At 36.2% G+C, this 21,531-nt stretch overlaps 1 protein-coding gene across 3 annotated transcripts in view; it reads right to left on the bottom strand.

The window, feature by feature from the left end:
- Window positions 1-3,064: 3,064 nt before the first annotated feature.
- Window positions 3,065-21,531, bottom strand: part of OSBPL3 (oxysterol binding protein like 3) — a 107,354-nt gene continuing 88,887 nt past the window's right edge. For all 3 annotated transcript variants that reach the window (XM_063303765.1, XM_063303763.1, XM_063303764.1), the window contains 11 exons: window positions 20,535-20,669; window positions 19,596-19,689; window positions 17,972-18,222; window positions 16,863-17,000; window positions 15,073-15,136; window positions 14,037-14,115; window positions 13,117-13,261; window positions 12,887-13,031; window positions 11,473-11,599; window positions 11,006-11,128; window positions 3,065-10,244 (listed from right to left, as the gene is read on the bottom strand). In XM_063303765.1, the coding sequence (XP_063159835.1) occupies window positions 10,148-10,244; window positions 11,006-11,128; window positions 11,473-11,599; window positions 12,887-13,031; window positions 13,117-13,261; window positions 14,037-14,115; window positions 15,073-15,136; window positions 16,863-17,000; window positions 17,972-18,222; window positions 19,596-19,689; window positions 20,535-20,669 (1,398 nt within the window). In that variant the 3' untranslated portion in view covers window positions 3,065-10,147. The remainder of the gene's footprint in view (window positions 10,245-11,005; window positions 11,129-11,472; window positions 11,600-12,886; window positions 13,032-13,116; window positions 13,262-14,036; window positions 14,116-15,072; window positions 15,137-16,862; window positions 17,001-17,971; window positions 18,223-19,595; window positions 19,690-20,534; window positions 20,670-21,531) is intronic.

Consider the following 21,531-nt stretch of genomic DNA (forward strand, 5'->3'; position numbering starts at 1 on the left):
CCCCTCCTTTCCTCGGCCTCCTTACACTTGCATGCATACACCCTGCACCCTCCTTCCCTTGGCCTCCCTGTGCTTGCACACTCACTCACTCCTTCCCTGGGTCTCCCTTCGCATGCATGCACCCAAGCCCTCAGCACCTCCCTCCCCCAACTCCCCCACTCCCTGTGGCACCCCCACACTTCTTACCTGAGACTCCTGCTGCTTCCCACTTAACAACCCATGTGTCTTGGGGTTACAATGGCAACCAGGACTGCCTGGATTGCTGTTGCTAAGCAATGTGGTCAAAGAATAGAAGCCAAAGCCAAATATAAAGAAGTCCAAACTAATGGCAATAGGTGACACCACCTTTGAACTGACAGTGAAGTTCTTAGGTGGTGGATAGCTTCTGCTTTTTAGGATCAGTTATCAACAGTAAAGGAACCAGCAGTCAAGAAATATTCTGCAGACTAGCACTTGGTAAGATAGCAATGAAAGCCTTGGAAAAGATACTCAGATGCTGTTGTGTGTCTATACCTACAAAGATCAGAATCATGCAGGCAGTGATTTTCCCTGTGACATTCTATGGAAGTGAAAGTTGTACTTTGAAGAAGACAGAAAGAGAAGAATTGATGCTTTTGAACTTTAGTGTTTGAGACGTCTCCTGAGAATACTATGAAGTTAAGAAAACAAGCAAATGGAACATACAACAAATCAATCACTTGAGGTACAAATGATCAGGCTCAATTTTCCAGTGGTGGAAGAAAAAATTAGGATGACCAGCAGCAAGGTGGATGGACTTAATTACAACAGTGATGTACAACACTGTTGGAAGACCTGAAGGACCAGGTTGGGGACAGATCATATTGGAGAAAATCTATCTATATGGTTGCTGAGAATCAGCACCAACTTGATGGCACATCATCCATCAAGAATTATATTGAAATAAACAGATACTTCTGCAAACAGTTACTGTAAATGAAGGTAGGTAAAGGTAAAGGTTTCCCTTGACATTAAGTCCAGTCGTGTCTGACTCTAGGGGGCGGTGCTCATCTCCGTTTCAAAGCCGAAGAGCCGGCATTTGTCCGTAGACACTTCCTCTGTGGTCATGTGGCCAGCATGACTAAACGGAACACCGTTACCTGCCCGTCGAAGCGGCACCTATTAATCTACTCACATTTGCATGTTTTCGAACTGCTAGGTTAGTAGGAGCTGGGACTAGCAACGGGAGCTCACCCCGTCACGCGGATTCGAACCGCCGACCTGATCGGCAAGCTCAGCAGCTCAGCGGTTTAACCCGCAGCGCCACTGCGTCCCTCTGTAAATGAAGGTAGTGCATATTAAATGCTGTGAGCGCTACAAATTATCCCCACAATAACAGAATAGGAAGAGCTATTGTAACATGATCTATTAACTATTCTGTTTTAAGCTTAGCAGTACCTCCAGCAAACCTTGGCTATGGCCCTAGCTCTTGGGAACATGCTGCCCTAGAGATGTGCCTGGCTCTTTTACTCCTGACTTTTCAGAAGCATTTTAAAACCTTCTTTTTCAAACAGGCCTTTGATGCTTTTGAGGTATAATAGGGAAGGAGCATGGCTTTTTATTTATTTTTGACTGTTTTTACTAATATATTTTAAGACTGCTTTGAGTGTTCTACACAAATCCCTAATTTTACTAATGCTACAAAGTATCTGCTAGGTAGGTTGGATTTAAAAGGCTGCAATGTATGATTTCTTGGCAGAATTGTGAGGCAGCAGCATGTGATAAATACATTGAAAATAAAATTTCTCATAGCTATTTCTTCCCATCTGGTTGGATTACTAAAGTTATTCTGTTGTAAAGAATGCAAGGCATGATTAGCAGTAAGATAAATAGCATACTAACAACATTATTATACTGTACGTTTTATAATGCTTTAGTCTAAGGGACGCGGTGGCGCTGCGGGTTAAACCGCTGAGCTGTCGATCGGAAGGTCGGCGGTTCGAAACCGCGCGGCGGGGTGAGCTCCCGTTGCTCGTCCCAGCTTCTGCACACCAAGCAGTTCGAAAACATGCAAATGTGAGTAGATTAATTGGTACCGCTTCGGCGGGAAGGTAACGGCGTTCCGTGAGTCATACTGGCCACATGACCCGGAAGTGTCCTATGGACAACGCCGGCTCCAAGGCTTTGAAACGGAGATGAGCACCGCCCCCTAGAGTCGGACACGACTGGACTTTACGTCAAGGGAAACCTTTACCTTTACCTAGTCTAAGTAGAGCAGCAGCATCTGTTTTGGCTCATTATGTGTTAATCCTAAAATATAAACTTATACTGCCACATCACAATGGGAACCACATAAAAATGTACTGGTAAGAGATAAAGCACAATTTTGTATTCATGGTGATAGACTGTATAGATTGTCCAGTTCATGCTGGTATCTCATTCACTCAGGCTGGTATGTGCCAGCTTTAGTTGTTAGCATATGTTTGCTTATTTACTTGCAGGCTACATTTGCCCCCTTTCTAAGACCATAAAGAAGTATAAACATCTGTAAACTAAAATTTGAAATAATTATCCAATGGCACTGTTCTTTGGGTGTTTCACAAAACGCTAGTAATACAAGGATCAAGCATAACATTAGACTATTAGGATTGGAGCACTGCTTGAGCAACATAGGAGTTCCGTTTCTAAGAAATCACAACTTTTTTGCGGTCCTATCTTTATTGTCTTATCAAAAGCTTGCTTATCTTACCTTACAGGATATACAAGATAACTCTATCTCAGTTTACGCTTGGGGCTATGTTCTAAATTATGTTTGCCAGTAAACTTACAAAGCTGTGCACATTCCTACACTATATGAGATCTGTTGATGTTGAATTTGTGTTGCAACATGGGATTTTCACAGCATGTTCTTTCATTCGTTTCATTAATCTGGAGAGTGGGCAGATGTTATAGCAAACTCTAGAGCATTTTCTGTTGGCAACAGAAAAAATGATAATATCCTCAGGTGCGTGTATATATATGTTACATAAAGCCTCCAACTGTCCTGTTCATTTGAAAGGCATTACTTTCAAGAATGGTTTTTTAAAAAATCATATACAACATAATATTTGAGATGTTAAATATTTATTAACAGTCGACATGGTTACAGAGATAAAATCTATTGTCAGATGATCAGGATTTTTTTCACTGTATAATAAGAAAACCCGGAAGACAACACTGCAACTTAAAAAAAAAAATCCACGGTGCAGCAATTATATGAGGTTATCTTTAATGGCAAGGTAGTTCATTAGCAGGTTTAAGTTAATACCTTCCCAATAAAAACCAACACACTGATATTCATTTGAACAATTAAATATTTGGAATAGAATGGATCAAGCATGCATGAATATATGAGAATTAAGGAGGTAAGGGCTTCTCATGAACACTTCACACTAATAAAAAATGAGATTCTGTGAAATTTCTAAAAACAGAAATTCACAAAAGTATTAACGTGGCAATTAAATAGGAAGGAAGAACAATAGATTTATTGCTCTCTGAGAAGTTGAAAATAATTTTCCTAAGGAAAAAAGTCATACACATTATGGTCTACTGACAAATACAAAGTTAATTTACATTCTTTTTCTCCTTGAGTTATAAGGTCTTAAAATGGAAGCAGATTTTATCACATACCACCTTCTTCACACACACCCAGCTGACTTTTTAAAACTCTTATAGAAGATTAAAAAAAATACAAGAACTTCCATTACTATATTACCCAAATTGGAACATCCCACTTCATGTTTGTATACCATATAACGTAATTTAATACAATATTAAATATTTAGATAAAGTAAAAATACAAGGGCCTTTTACATATCTAATATATTAACATTCCATCAATTCCAAACGGAAGTTTTTATCTTGTATGCAGAACTGATATTGTTCAGAATATACCTTGTGGTGAAGTAAGCACAATTTGAGAGTTGCTATCAAGATGAATTCAAACTTAACTGTTTGATTCAGTGAAATCAGTGGAACTTAGTTAGGACTAATCTAATTTCCACTGACTGTAGTGAGTTTCATTCAGCTGTGATTAAATCAAGGCACAAATCCAATGACTTTGATGTACAACAGAATTATTTCATCCAAATAATCCCCATTTTATAAGAAAAATGCAATATTCTCACTGCAGTCAAAAGGGAATTTAAAGTGGGAACCATTATGTTAAATAAAAATTAATTTTAAATAATTCTATCCCTAAAATAATAAAGTACTCAGATTCCAAAATTGTACATTAATACAGAATTTGATACTTAGAAAATCAACAGTGAATATTGACTTTTACAGTGGAGCACTACTGTACTTTTAACCTTTAACGGGAATAAAAGGTTATTGCTATTTGTGCATTCCTATACATATTTATTTCAAAATAAATCCTATTTCATTAAGGTTTACTTCCAGAAAAGGAAATACATGCTATTGTCATCTGAAACAGCCTTGAAAGTAGCTAGCAAAAGGTGATGAAATTTTAGAAAAAAGAATTGCACATAATTTCCAATTTATAGTTGTCCTGTGCCCTACACAACAGGAAAAATAATGAAAATGAAGCAAGTATCTACAAATATATTACTGTGTATTATCTGCAGCACTGGTCTTGTAGTTAGGATTCAGAACTATGCATTTTGTTACATTAATTTTGGGTGCACTGCAATCATTTTTGGAAAACAGAGTGAACCCTGTCATATCATAGCCTGGGCAAGCTGCAAGTCATTCCTAAGAAACTGTACATCTAGTCTGCTTTTGCTGCACATTGTTCTCATGAATGGTGTTTTCGGAAATGGAGTTAATGTTGGCTAAACAATAACCAAGGAGATAGGAAGCATGGTAAGCATTCTCTGTAATAAAGCAGCAAAGTGTAGGGTAGAGAATGCACAAGTGCATTTACCTCCAATGTGGATGTACAGTTGAAGGAAAAGCTACTTTCCAATGGCTGCAGAGAAACTGGAATTTTTCTCTATTTGTTGCACGCCAGCACCAAGTTGTTGATAGTGACATAAGAGTGATAGGGGGGCCTCTGGCAGCAAATGTAGGAATGTCCCTATGTGTACTATATTTCAGAAATGATTGGCTAAAAGGACCAGTGGAGAAAGGAGAGAAAGACATGTTTGGTAAAATAAACTATATCTGGACCTGCCATTTGGCATGATCTAAAAAAACTTAAGCTTGGGTTACCACCACCCAGAGCCTTATTTTGTTTTTGCAAGGTTGTGCTGTTTTATGCTTTTAATCCAGCTCCTTAGTTTAAACAATTATTTATTAACATTTATTTTAGAGAATGGAATGGGGAGTTATAAAAGAGTTGACTAACTACAAACTCAATCACAAGTAATGGGCAACAGCATCAAATGTAGGAATCATGGGCAGTGGGTATAAAATGCACATAATAAATACTGTAATGGCTAAAATACTGAAGTTGACAAAATGTTGGAACATGAAACTATTTCTAAATTTCAAGTGAACTAATTTTGTAGAGTTTTATAAATTTAGATATGTCAACTAGTTACCTCCAAACACAGAACAATTATATTCTTCCAAATGAGCCTCACTGAGCATACTTCTTCAAACATCTTAAATTCTGCTTGCAGACTCATGGTCTGGGTTAAGAAAGTAAGTTATATCCTCTAAGATTTTTTTTTCAAAGTGGGCCCAGTGATAAAACGTTCTGAACTCAATTTTTTTGAATATTAAATTACTGCACCAAAATGCATATTATATCCCAAACGTTCTACTTCAAAATTTCTGAACTTCAGAAAACTGAGAATCCAATGGACCTCTTATTTTATATTGTAACGTCTCATAATTTTAAAATAAAATCAAATTTTCAGTTCTTCATATTTTGGAACTAATTTTTCCTTTTGAAAATACTGTATTAATATGTTTCAAGTATTTGCATGGTATTATATGAGGATACATTTTGTTTTCACACATTTTAAGTTTTAGATAAACTATTACATCATATTCTTTAAAAAACAATGCAATTGGTTATCACAACAACATGGATGGGCAACCTATGTCCCCCAAGCCACATGGATGTGTGTAGCCTGCAGACCCTTAGAGAATATGGGGACATGGATTCTCCATTCCTGGTGTAGTTTACAGCCAGTAAGTAGTTGAACACATTTAGTCTGAAACTGGATTTGTGCATGAATTATTTCTATACCAGTGTTACAAGATTATCTGGATGACTGCCATCAAAAAGAGAATTGTTAATTATCTCAGTGCAGAACTGTCAGATACTAGGCAAACCTTCCACCCGTATATGTACTCAGTATCATTTCTAATATATGAGTTATCATCATCAGCAACTGCCAGAGCACTTTCCTCCCTCTTGATGCACACAAATTACATTCTTTAGGAATTGCCATTAAAAACCTGATTATTCAGAACACAGAGCTGGACCATTTGAACTTTAGGAGTATGAGCAGAGGCTGTATGCATGCTCTTGTACCACAGTGTTTAAATATTCCTCTTGTAAAAGCTGAAGAGCTAATATTCACAGTATTATGGTGATGATTTAACATATTTTTAACCTTCATTTGCACTAGTTATGTTCTTACCACTATAAATATTTGGAAGGATCACAAAATGTGTGAATGAGCCTTATTTCATATGTTCTACCTTCCTTTGGAAGAGAGACCTTCTGATTTTTGTAGAGAACTAATCAGTATGCATAAAGACTCAAATTAGAGTTCTACGTCACTGTGATAAAGCTAAATTAATTGATATAATGGGTAATTTACTGGAGGATGCACATCAAAGTAAACCAGAATTTTTCAGAATTAGGGTTTCTTGTAAATGAGCTAGTGCATGCTGCTTAATTGATCCTGCTTGGCTCCTGTAGCCAATGAGAGTTGCTAAACAAACTGCCAAAGATCCTTCCATATTTTGTTTATTGTGATACCCAGTTCAAAATTCCTGGCTTGTTTCTCCATAAATTGGATTTGGAAATCAAGAGCAAACCACTGCTTCTGACTCTAGCTAGTAGCACACATTTCCCCATTCTGTTTATAAGAAACTAAGTAAATACTGAAATTATTTAGGATGCTGACAAACACAATGAAACCTTGCCTATGTGGGTTTTTTTTAAAAAAGCAACAAATACATCAGTTTCCCTTTTTTGTATTGTGGATTACAACATTTCTATTCCAGAATACAACTACTTGATGTATGCATTGTGGTAAGTTCCTGACTCATGTAACATTAATGTATTCAGTTTAAAAGCTACATTAAATTTTAAAAACTGTGCTTGGATGGCATAAAGTACAAAACAGGAAAGCAAGCAAGCAAGCAATTGTTTCCAAGGACAGCAGCAGACCTGCTCCCAAATCAGTTCTTGAATGTAGAAGGCAAAATTAAGTCAGTCATTCTTAGCTGAACAGAATATGGAAATGATATAAACTAAAGAAAATATTTATGAAATGTATGCAGTGAGCTTGTCCAAATAACTGAAGAAAGTTGTTTGGAAACTTGAAAAAAAAATCATGATGATTGATAGCTTTTAGAAGCACTAATCCCAAGAATGCTGCATGGAATTTTAATCACTTAAAAAAAGCATCATAATCATATAATATGAAATAGAGAACTGAAAGTCAAGATATTGTTAAAATACTTTCTATATTAATGTAAAAAGGGTGAATGAATGAATGAATGAATGAATGAGGGCAGGTAGGTAGGTCTGTGTGTGTGTGTGTGTGATGTTAGGCAGAACAATCCTAACTTAGCTTCTTGGACAGCCATTTAAGGGAGATTTAGTGAGATACAAATGCTTTCCTGGTAGAAAGGGGAAAAGGAGATGTTTGTTCCAGAAGCCCAAGTGATCTGTGTACTGGCAGTCAGCCACATCAAGATTACAAAATTCTCAGGTTACAGCAGGTGTAGCACTGCATTTGTTGGGTCCAGAGGCATTGTCTTTGTCTATGCCAGCTTTAAAATCTAACAGAAAAGGTGTTGTGAATGGGGAGAAAGAGAAGTAACTCTTCTGCTTTGCCATTTCATGCTGAAAATGAATTGATGAAATTGTTTTACCAAAGTTAAATGCTGTACCATGTAGTGACTTGGCTCAATTGTAGGCCTCATTATGTGATCTAGAATGAGCTGGCTGTTGTTTTTAGGTTTTGATCCACATGTATAATAAATATCAATGTGAGAAACCCTCCTAATGTCCTGATTCAAACCAAATAATTTGCTTTGTATGAATAACCATCATCAATTAAATCTGCTTCAGCAGACAAATATGCATTAGTTTCCCAATTTATTGGAAAAAGTATCTCCAAATAAAAGGCTGAGATAGTTGCACTGAGTTGTGTGTTTCATAGAAATGGTTTGGGGCAGCGCAGTAATTTCATGTGTATCATTTGAAATTAATGGATTTAACTTCCATATATGCACTTCGTAATAAAGAAATCAAATGTTTTGCCAATGAAGAAGAAAGTATTCAACACTGTATACCAACATTATTCCTTGGTTTGTAGGCTACAAAATGTGAAAGCTCATAAAACAAGTATGTGTCCAGACAGTAATTTTTGTAAGAAAGTGTATGATACTATAATAAAACTGTAATTTAATAAACTAAAGGTTGTCAACTTTATTCCAAAGTGCTATTTTTGTCTATTTCAGATCCTGGTTAAGTCTGCTAATGAAAATATTACAATATAAACAAAGATACTGGAAAACATATAACTGCTTAGTACAACACAAATAATTACTGAATACTAAAGTTGAAGGAAGATCATAGTTTTCAAGCATTTATCTAAGGCAGATGGTCAGCTTTTTTAAACAAAAAATACAAGGTATTAAATAAGCTGCTTAGAAGAGGTAGAAAGTACCAAAATATTGTTTTAGAAAAAAATAGTCTTTTAACATAATTGCTACTTTGCAAATGGTTAAAATGAAGGATTTTTATATTGCCTTAGTTACTTTTTAACGAAATAAGTCTACAGAGTGAACCAAAAAACTTCCATCAATGTTTAGCTCAGGTTAAAGACTAAACAGTATCTCTCTTCATGTGGTTGTTTTTATCCATGTTCTAGGTTAGACAAGCATCATTTGAGAGATCAGGGTTATACTTCAACTCCTGCCCCTCCGGAGAGTCACAGGAGTCTGTCTGGCAGTATAAAGAGACCAGGGGAATGGGATTAAATGGGGGGGGGGCGTTTTTTTGTGCTTGTGGGGTTTTAAGAATGTGCTTCAGAAGGGACAGGAGTATGTACAAAGCATCCCTTTAGAAATCACTAAAGCAGCCATGCCTTTTTCCAGACTTGCATGGCTCCCTCCATGTGAAGTGAAAGTGGCTGTGCATCCATGCACCAATGAAGGTAGCTTGGAGCAACTTCTCGAAGCAGCCACACAAGCCCAGAAGGAAAAAAGACACAACTGCTCTAAAGGTCTGAAAAGAGGTGCTTCATTCTACTTCAAAGGATTTGCACAGGCTTCCTATACAGCTTTATCCATATATATCCTATGATAAAAATTTGGGACACAATTTAGTTGGAACCTCTCCTGTGCAGGTCCTGCTAAAGCCTTTAATTCTTCAACAGTTTTCAGTTCATTTCACCAAGTCATAAGAGAACTTCCCAAAATTCTTTATCCTTTTAGTAAGGCAGTAGAATTAATTGCCAATACTACTACCACTTACATAATTTCTTAGAATAGTTTAAAAAAAAAAATCAGATACAATATTAAGTTACTGAATCTGTTAAAAAAATAGTCCAGTGTTTGAAACAGAATCTTAGGCAAGAGACGTAATAAATACACAATAGCTTTGGTGGCTTACTGCCCTGCTGAGGGATCAGTGTCAGCTATTTGCTTGTGTTTGTACAGCTAAATGCTGCTGACTGATAATATCTGTCACACAACTTTATAAGGCATTAAATCTTTCTTGCATTGTCCTTTGGAAAAATAGTGTTTATCTCTCTTTTGTCTCCATTCAAAAATAACATTCAATAATCACTTATTTATACATAATGAAAATAAGAGTTTTTGTAAATCTGGAAAGAGATTAATTACTTTTGAAATAGAAGAGAAACAGAATGAAGTAAATATACATGCCAAAAATCTCAAGTAATAGTCTAGAAGATCAAAATGATATGCAGCATTTTCTTCCTTATGAACAGGAAACAATTGTTAAATGTCCTCTTCTCTTGTCCGTTTTTCACCACAGCACAGGATTATCCAGCATGGAAAATCCAGGGTTTTTTCTAAGTTCCATGTAAGTTCCGTTGCTTACCCAGGAGTCATCTGCAGATTTCCTGTAAAACAGTGAATAAAGCAATTTTGTTCTCTTCTCTTGTTTTATAGACAGAGTACCAATGGTAGAGCGTCTAGATGTTGCTGAACTTCCCTTCAAAGCATCCCCAACCAATACAGCCAATGCTGAGGGATGTTAGCAGTTGCAGTTCAGCAGTATGTGGTGGGTCACATGTTTTTAGTACCTGGACTACTGGAAAGGAGATACAGAAATTTCCATCATTCTTGCAGCACTTCATCCTATTTCAAACTCTTCTAGAACTGCCACACAGTGGAAAAGACTGAATTGTGGGGCATACCCCAGGAAAAATTGCATGAGATGAGGCAGCAATTCTCAACCAATCTGACAACCACATAGTACCAGTATAAATCAGTGTCTGTTGCAGAAACAGATGGGCCTAAATTGTTTATTTAGTTTTAAATATGAAAATGTTTAGAGTAATGTGTATGGAAAAGAATAAATTAAATGAAAATTCCACATGGATTTTCAAAGCGAGACACTGGAACAAGAGATGTATTTCAATATTCTACTCATGGATTTTTCCCCTGTACTCCTTACTTCAGTGCTGCTTCTGACATACTTCTGTTGGAAGTTTTCAGTCCCTTTATCATGAAATAAAGTATTTATTCATCCCATTCTAACCAGAAAACACCAATAAAAATGCCTTCAGCATTTAGCAAACTTACATGAGAAATTATTTTTTATTGATCTGTTACTAGATTAAAAAATCCAACATTACTAACCTGTCATGTTAAAAATTACCTGAAAAATCTAGGATGATGTTCTACATTGCTTTCTTCTAGAACTTTCCGTCGCTTTCTCTGTAGCTCTTCAATTCTTTGTTTTTCTATTTCTGCATCTTCAATATTTCCTTCTTCTAAGAACCTGTTAAAAAACAATCATACATGAACAAGACAATATTGATATATACCAGCTTGTGTGATTCTCCCATCTTATTGTCTTGCTTTTGACTATGTCCAAAGCCCACAGAGACTGCACGTTGGGCACAAATGGCTATTTGTGAGAAAATTCAGTGGAATAATTCCAGAAGTGAAGAGTAATTATATCAAAACAACAACTGCTAATTTTTTGGTGGCAAGTAATCATCAGTGCTTTTCCTTGCTCAAAAAATACCCAATAGAATGAACCCTCTTTTCTTTTGTGGAGCAAAAACTCTGACTATAATAAAATCTTTCGGCATTAATTTAGTTGCTTTATTTTTAAATTACCTTTGGTCTGGCCTAAATCGGGTATCAGTCGGTGGTAACAGTGGTCTAGTGATAGGGTCCAATTCATTTAATTCTAATGCAAATTGTGTGAAACCATACCATTGTTCATAGTCTTTAGGCATTGGATCTGCAAATGAAAAATGGAGCAAATTCTTAGGTAAAGTTTATACCTTTTTTCCCATGACTAAGTGAAAATATTATACCTTTATTTTTTTAAAATATAACAAATGCAAAAGGATTTTGTGTGTGTTTTGGTATCTCAGCTTTCAAACTCTCTAAAAATACTGTGTCTGAAAGTACTGTTGCAATAATTCTGCTAAAACTGTCTTACTCTCAGAAGCAGTTAAAACAACAGAGGTTTTATGTACATTTTTATGCCACTGATTTACCCCCTTTTAAAAATGGTGACACCATTCTTTCATATTTAGGATTACTTGGTTTTTGTTTTGGGTTGTGAAAGCTTCAGTGAAGATCTATATAAATGGAAAAATATACAGTAATATGGTACACGATATTTGTTTCAATGGCTTAATGCAGCTGTAGTGTGTACTTATGTACCAAGCATTTCTTTTCCTTTGACTGAGATTGCAGCAATCCCTGATGTTCAGGGTTTTGTTCCTTTATCCTTGTGCAAGTTGAATGTCATGTAGATCAGTCATAATTTTTGAGCACGCACAAAATGAAGTCTTGTGGCGGGGGGGGGGGTTATGTGGGAACATCTGGTTACCATGTTTACACATCCAAACACCTGGCAGGAACAGTCAAGTACAGTCAAATCATGTAAGTGGCATCTTGCATAACCCAAGACTACCTGTACAGATAAACAGTTGAAAATCTGAATCTGCTGAGTATACTGTACACTGGCTGGATTCACACAACATTCAGAATAAAAAAACAAGCAAGCCATATTTTGGCTTAGTGTGTTGTATAAACCCACCATGTGTATTCTGACAGTTACTTTGGCTGTACTATACTTATTCAAGTTGCCAGACAATATTCTTAATTTTAAACAGTGGTTTGCAAACCTATTTTAATCTATAATTTATATCATGGTTTGTAATTAATATTTAATGAAACTTCAGATATTCAGATAAAACAATTTCCTCTAATTATGCTTTATGTTTGGATATGGCCAATATCAGTATTCTTTCCCTGAGAAAATTAACATTTGAAAAATATGTATTTTGAGAAAATGAGCCTAGCAGTCTGAAAATGAGCCCAGAAGTCCTAATCTTGTTCCATTTAAATAGTCATTTACTAATTAGTAAATTTTCCAATTAAATTAATAGTGTGCCATATTATAAAGTACTATAAATATGCTAAAATGTAGCATGATTGCAGTAGGAAAATTGAATAGATGAGCATTAAAGACTTTATATGTAAATAAAAATTAAATGGCTGATCAGTCACTAACTTGCTCTCCAGATGCAGTTTGCTGAAGATGGTGTTCCGCAATAAATATTTTCGTGCCATTTTCCAAAAAGCCGATGTACTACTTTTCCATTTTTGTCGAAAACACTGCCTTCAATCTCATGAACACTGCGATTCCAATAACTAGTCTGGAGAGAAAGTTAGCAAAATCTGTATCGCGTTAAAAGCTCAAAACAAAATATAATAGAAGAGAGAAAAAAAAGTCTCAATTACCTTTACAAAAATAAGTTTGCAGTAACAGCTATCATCATTCAGATTCTTGATTATGATCTCTCCGTAGTGTTCTATCCATCGCTGTCCGTTTAAAATATTATGAATGCAAGATGTTACTTTATTCCATTCATAATGGTCCCTAAAACTGGAGAAAAAGGAATTATTAACATATCATGGAAGGAAAAAAGCTAGTTAATAAAGTGAATATATTTTCCTAAAAAAGTCAAGTAAAATATTGTGAATATCCCATTTTGATCCTTTCAGAGAAAATAGAGGTAATCTATACTGAGACAATGATTCACATATTCTAAACCATAAGATGCTTTGTTGGGTTTTGGCATAGCATGTAATATGTGAATTCAGCCACTATGTTTTGTAAAATATGTGTTTATTACTTAGCAGTTAGTGTAAATTCAGCCACTCAGTTTATTCAATAAATTATGGTTAAAAAATCATGGCTTTGCACAACGTCAGAACCCATTCAATATTCCTGAGAAAAAATACTGACACATTTACAGAACAAAAAAAGCAGCTAAATCAGTTCTTCAGAAATATTTGTATTTCACAAACTCTCCATAAATCAATTATAATAATCCTATGTAATTGAGTATAAAGGTTTTCAAGTGAACCTTCCAATGGAAAAAAATAAATGTAGTATTTAAGCGTCACAAAGTCAGCTCACATTAACCACCTGTGCAGTCTCCAAAGCTGATTAATAGGAGCAGAAAACAAACAAACAGATACTTTATCGACATGAGAGTCAGTTCCGTGCACATAACGTGTGTTTTCCAAGGCCAAAGAAAGTGAACAAAATCTGGAGATATTTGTTGGAAATGAGGCTTGAGAACTACTGAGTTGCAAAATGTGATCTTGCCAGCCAATCCTGGTCCAACTATCATGCTTGCTATTGGAGAACTTACCCTGGCAAAATTACATGTGTTGTACCAATTGGTACTATTTCGATGGATTTTCCCCAGAATTTGTTTTTCCATCTGATATCTGAAATTAAACAAAAATAATCATCAACAAAATTAAACACATCCTTAATATTCATTGGAGCTCTGTCTATGGTTACGCTTTTTTTGGTCATATTATAAGCCCTAAACTACCAAAATAAATGATATCATAAGGTAACATGCAACTTTTAAGCTTACAGCAGTGCTGCTGAACATACTAAACCATAATAATGTAACATCCAACTTCAAAGTTTAGAGCAGAGCTGAACATAGATATAACAGAATAAATATTATGGGACCATGATGGAATTCATTCTGTTGACAATAACACTTATTTATTACATTTGGAGCTATACACTTTTAAACTGACTCATGGCATTTTACAGTACAACTAAAACCAAAAATACAAATCCAGTTCAAACATAATATCAATAAAATAAGTAATACCATTAATAAGATTAAAAAATATATAGAAATGACAACTTTGGCAATATATTTACTTAAGCTGCTTCCCTAAACCAAGCTGACTTCAAATTAATCCTGCTGAATTCAGTGGGACCCTTTGGATTTCCTCTTTGTGGAGCATGAGATGTGACATCCAATTTCATTCTCACAAGCTTCCATGCTGCTTCTGAAGATTTTGCAACTTGCTAGACGGTCTCCCATTGCAAGCACCAAGGAGAATTTTTTAATACAAAAATCAGAAAAAAAAATTTCCTCTACAGTTGTCATGATTCACCGTATTTCAAAGGAGCATTTGGATTAAAACTCATTCATATGTGCATGGACAGATTTTCCCCACCACATTGATCCCAAGGCAGACACATCAAGGTTCCACAATTATAGGGAGATACTGCATTCTAAAGTTCTCAATAATAAGTTGGCTTATTCGCCAAATGACTTTCAGTATAATGCCACCCAAACATCTCCCTCCTCTGATTTCTAGATTTATTTTGCATTCCAACAATTGATGGTATTAAATTATATATTAAAGAGTTACCTTGCCAAAATACAAAGTTATCAGATTCAGCATGACATGCAGATATAGCTGGGTGATGACTGACCTAACAGGAAAGGAAGGGAAGGTTACAATTAAATTTATTTACTTTCAATTCGCATATTTCTTATTAATTTTTCAAATGGCTTCATTTTTCTTTGAATACAAGCTACCCACAAGGGGGAGCTAGTAAAATAAATGCTAGCTCTACATAGCTGACAAACTCAAGGAGTAAAACTACATGGATTTCAGAAAGGCATCTTTAATGCTATTCAGTAAAAATGAAATACTGAACACTAGACAAGTTCACTCCTCGACAGGCTTATAGCAAGCCATTTAAGGTGGAATCTCTTTGAAATATTTCCTTCCCACCTTCCTCACAACTGGGGTATGCTGCCTCTTGCTTCCAGAAAAATGTTAGTTTCATACTTCAAATGTTGTGAAACTTCATTCTCCAAACAGATTGAAATTAAATGTTTTACACAATTCTACAAAATACCATAAAATAACTAAGGCTGACTTGGCAATAAGATCCACTGAGTGTAGTTTAGTGTGAACACTGCATCAATGTTTTCAATGGCTGCCTTCAAACTTTTCAGTTAATAGTTTTAAAATAAAGCTGCAATATATGTATGTCAATTGACTTTATTTTCTAAAAGTATAGAAGTAAGTAAAGAATAATTACTCAGCAAAGAACACAACCCCATCATGTTAAAAAGTTAGAGAAATTAAAAAAATCTTTCTAGATGAAAAAGGGCAATCATACTGATACAAGGCAAGCCTGCTTGGGTAGAGAATTCTATGTGGTTTCAGCAGCACAAAGGAGCCTCTCTCCAGTCTCTGCTGGAATCACCTTACATGGTGAGACACCTGGAGGGCAGATCCCATATGAAAAATTTAATACATAGGCAAGTGGCTATGGAAATAGTATTTCTTACTAGGCAAAGTATATGAATGTAAGAACTATATGCAGAACGTGTGCTACTAACAGCTCTGAAGATAGGAACTGGGGAACCTTTGTTCTTGCTATAATTGAGATGGGGAAGGGAGAAAAGGGCAAGCCCCAAAACAGCATCCTTTGCTTCTGGCCCTGAAAGGGGGAAAGATGAGAAACCTCTGGAGAATATAAGAAATCAGAACTATAACATGGAAGGGGGAAAGGAAGCAAAAAGTATCTGATCCTAACAAGAAAAGTATTCTGCTATTCTAAATAATAGAATATAGGGGAAGAAGAATATTAATATATATAATTAATATGATAGTTATTAATAGTTAATAATAAAAGGCTGCTGCTGTTCTACCATTCTGGATTTACTCTTCTCTTAAGATTCCTCAGCCCTTTTTTCCCAGTTCTTCCAACAACTTCCCTCAAAATTCTCTTTCTGCCTTGCTGTCTTCATAAGTCTCTTGACCCATAACGATAATCTGTTTACCCTACAGAATCTCCACTGGGTCAAAAAATGCCTATGCTCCATTTTTTTTTTACAAGAACCTTATGTAATTAATATTGTTACTAATATTAGTTACTAATACTATTACATAACTAATATTGGCTCTCCAATAGATACTATGTTCTGGCAAGATCTTGAGTACCAAAATGTTGCCTATCCTATTGTGTAACTACACTGTGTTACGAACTTTGCAAGTCTGAATTTAGGTTGTAGGAACATGAAGTGAAATGGAAAAATAAAGTTGATAGAAGGTGTCCAGTATAGTTTGTCCAAGAATGCATGTAACTAGATCATTAGAATTAGCACATTTTTCCAAAAAATACAATAATAAATCTGTATTACCTGTTCAGAAAAAAAATGGAAACCCTTTTCTTCATGAATACATTCATAGGTTTCTCCAAGCACAGGATTGAATGGCTTGCTTCCAGCTCTGTAGTAGCTAGATGCATAGGCAGAGACCGCAAAAGCAGCCACATAAACCTAAGAGCAGAATTAGTAAATTTAAGTTGGTCATTAAGGAAAGGGGTGCAGATATTATTTCTTTATTATGTTTAGGTATTTTTTAATTAGAGGCTCTGATCTCACACTGACATCCAAGTCCATACCTCCTAGAAGCTAATGTGTTCTCGAGCAATGGAGTTATCTTTCATATTTTCCCTCTTTCATTTGCATTTATGAAAAGTGACAGATGGGAGACTTATTTTCCTAGCTCAAGGGGTAATTGTTGCAATCTTTATGAGTACATCGTTACCCCTACTTTTTGGTGGCCAAATCTGCAAAACCTATAGGTAGATTGTGCATGAATCAGCTTTCATGAAATAATTTTTACCATACTGTCCCCCTTTTTACTGTTCAGCTACCTCAGTGTTAGGAGGAAGGGAAAAGAGGATTAACAGGTCAGTGACATATATGCACATTACAAGTCAGCCAAGATCTGTTTTAAATTTGCATTTCAGTTTGAATTTGCAATTCAAACACAGGTCAATTTTATTTTAATAGTCAGGTTGAATCAAGTTGATTTGAAAAAAAAGTTGATTTAAAAATTCAATAAAAATATGTATATTGCTGTCCCCCCACCCTCCTGGTTTTCAGGAAGGCTGTTAAGACCTGGGTCTTCCCCCATGCATTGGGCCAGGATGGGAGTTGAGCCCAGTACATGCATATTTGGGATAGGAATGTTATGGCACCTTGGTTGTTTCAAATGGTTTTATTTTTCTATGTATTATTATTTTTGTATGTTGTTGTGAGCTGCCCAGAGTTACGTTGTGTAAGATGGATGGCCAACAAACAAACAAACAAACAAAGTTGGATTCATAAGATGGAAATTTCACATTATGGGCTTTTCCACATACATTTTTCTTCATTAGGCATCAACAAACCATCACCTGAACATATATGAGAAGTAAAAAGGAGTAATTCTCTCACTATCTGTATACTATATTTCTTCTTACCATCCTTTCAAAGAGATTAGGTGTACATGCTGCTTTATCCAACAATTCACTATACTCCAGTTCCTCACAGAGCTTCTGCAAAGCATTCAGAGGTTCATTCAGCCCAACCGGCATGGACACCTTGGAGAGATCTTTTCCTATATTATTCCGTAGAATGTTCCAGAGGCTGATGTTGCTCGTATTGGGGCATGGAGCTGGTAGACGTGTCCTCCGCCTTGAATGGCATTCCACATTACCATCTGGGACACAATCTTGAAGACAGATGTCAGGTTTAAGTTTGGCGATTTAATATTTTTCAGAATTCACTCTGTTTGGTTATTGTTCTTTTTACTTATTATATCCGTTCTATAATTTCTTCCAAACTTCTCAGAACAGAAGATATAGTTACATGTAGCCTTTAGAAGAATATTATGCTAAGACATGGTGATTTGACCAAGGACAACCCAAAATTTAGTAACTCTGGGCTTCGTGGCTTCCAAAACCAACTACTTCATTCAGAGATTGAGGACCTTTTTCAGTCAGTGAGCTTCATTCTCTTATGGGTAACTTTCCAAAGAGTTCATGAAATTTATGAGCAAGACCAAAACTATACATCTAATACATATAGCATTCTCTTACTCACTCACATAGCTATTTATACATGCAGCCATCCCATTCATGTATACCCCTTCCTCTCTCCATACAGCTGATTTTTTTTAAAGGCCTTATTTACATAAATGGGACTTTTTCTATCCCCTCCATATTGACAATGGTGGTGGTCAGTTTCAAGAGAAAAAAGCATGAAAAAAAACCAAGTTAATCTTTACCTCCATCCCAGCAGTTATGCTTTAAAAATGATTCATTTGCTAAAATCTACATTTTATATTTGTTGGTAAGATATCTTGATACATTTAATTTTAAATTAGATTTCAGATTCCAGGACCGGAAACACAAAGTATGGGCTCATCAATAATAAAGCATAATATCACCACTTGCCATTCCTACAGAATGAGGATTCCCAAAGGTACTAAGTAAAGCTTGCTCATTTTAAGGCTTGCATTTTTTGACAATTTGGGAGCATTCCCTTAGTTCTATTTCCTTCATGAAAAAGTATAGTGCCTCCAGCAGACAGAAAATGAGATATTTGCTGGAAGGAAGAAACCTGGATTGTAGATAGCAAAAGTGGGGAGCTACTGCACATAAACTTTAGGATCAGTCCTTTCCTATGCAATTTCTGTTGACCATGATTTGAGGGAATAGGCTCAGTAAAATCATATTCTTCCTCTTTTGTCACAATTTGGTATGTATACACTGCAATACATTAGGAATTTCTAGAATTGGTGAGCCTGCATACACTTTCTCTCCCTAGTCACAAGTTACACAAGCTGCAAAGCAGGGGAAAGGTATATAAGGGAAGAGGAGAACATTGGAAGACTGCACAGTAAAGTCCGAGTTATTCCTTCTTTGGACAGGTAGTTTCTTTCACATCACTGCACAGAGTTTCAGAACTGCAAAACAATCGTTTAAAATGGAAGCCTGAACTTATCTGCACAGATATTCCTAGGTTACTAATTACCAGTAGTTCAAAATTTAAAAAACATTCTCAGAGGACAATATAAAAAAAATAATTAAAAAAAACTCTTACCAAGCATTTGCCTTTCATTCTCTATGTCATTACTTAGGTTGTCTTCAGAAACATTATCACTTATATCACTGGCATATGAATCATCATCAGACACCTGAGGAGGAAGGAAACATGTTTTCACAGATTATGAAAGGGAAAAATTGCCTTTTCACATACTGCAACATTTGTGAAAAGGAAACAGAAATAAAAATAGACCATCAAGTTTGAAATGGATATTGCAACAATAAAATGCCCCTGTAGCAAATGTTAGCTGGTGGAATGGACAAGACCAAAGTAAACTTAAATATAATTTCCATATTATAGAAAATCTTGTTACATTGCCAGTTTCCAAAATGGAAATAATATTCAAAGCTGGGATGGTTAAGTGTTTCTTTATGAGATAGGTAAAGGTAAAGGTTTCCCTTGACATTAAGTCCAGTCGTGTCCGACTCTAGGGGGCGGTGCTCATCTCCGTTTCAAAGCCAAAGAGCTGGCGTTTGTCCGTAGACACTTCCGTGGTCATGTGGCCAGCATGACAGTCACAGAACGCCATTACCTGCCCGCCGAAGCGGTACCTATTAATCTACTCACACTGGTATGTTTTCGAACTGCTAGGTTGGCAGGAGCTGGGACTAGCAACAGGAGCTCACCCCATCATGTGGATTCGAACCGCCGACCTTCCGATCGGCAAGCTCAGCAGCTCAGCGGTTTAACCCGCAGCGCCACCGCATCCCTATTCTTTATGAGGAAACCATAGTAATATCTTCACCTAAGCAGTACCTCCTGTATTCATTCTTCCAGTCCCCTATTCTCTAAAAAAATACTTTAAAAAGTGCCAGCAAATAAGTTTTGTATGCTGAAATGGTGCGTAACTTGTCACTTGTAGCACTGGGACTACAAAGATAATAAAGGTCAGATGGTTTTGAAACAAATCCAGTGCTTCTGAACTACTTTCCAGACCTCGTTTTCTGAAGAACTGGCAGACAGCAGGACTTCCTGGGCATCAAAAAATTCGGTGAGTGAATCTGTTATTGATAGTCTGCTTTCATTGGATAGCTGGTGAACAAGACCCCTGTTTTGATTTTCAGAAATTTCCTGCAAAAAAAGAGTTTAAAAAACAGCCTTGAGCAGGTTGATTTGTTATTACAATAGATTTAAAAGTCTGTCTGAGTATGACTGACTCTGGGCCCCTTTACATAGTAAAAAGTCAGAACAATGAAAAAGAGAAGCAGATGCCATCCATCAAGAAAAGCCGTATCAAGCAGCATATAAAGTCTTACAAGGGATCACCTCTGTCCCAAGGTCAGGTTTTCAACACCTTTTGGAACATCATATGGAGATCTGGGGGATGCTGTTCCAGAAGGCAGGCACCGTAGCAGAGAATGTGTCTTCTTTAAGCATACATATAAAAAGAACCCATGACTTGATCAAGCTTTTAAGGGATGCTTACTCAAATTACTCCAGGAAGGAAAACATGGAGCCATAAGAATAATATATTTCTAACGTCTTTCTTAAATATCTCAGCTCCTGGTGGCAGTTAAAGCTGGATATCAGGATGGAAGCCAAGGGCTCTGTAGCTAAGCCACCGCCTCCCCCCCAAATGATACTAGAGAGTTACAGATTATCAGCAGCAAACTTGCTGATATTAATACAGGTCCTACAAGGTCACAATGTGGCTGACATAGCCAGTTAGGCATGTACATAATTGCAGAAGCGCCTTATAAAATACTATTTTCTGAAATAAAATGGTGCTTATCCCTATGTATGACATAGGAATGATGTCAAGTTTGCCCACCCATGATGCAAGGGTGGGCAAACATTAAAGTCTCAGAGGCTGTACTCAAAACTGGGTGAGCAAAAGCTGCAGTGAGCTGGGTAATGATGCATAGTGAGCAGAGCTGCAAAGCTCGGATTCTCCATTCTTCCTGATTCAGAAAAGGTTGATGGGAGTTTTGTT

The sequence above is a fragment of the Candoia aspera genome, chromosome 4, assembly GCF_035149785.1.
Source record: "Candoia aspera isolate rCanAsp1 chromosome 4, rCanAsp1.hap2, whole genome shotgun sequence".
In the NCBI taxonomy this organism is placed as follows: Eukaryota; Metazoa; Chordata; class Lepidosauria; order Squamata; family Boidae; genus Candoia; species Candoia aspera.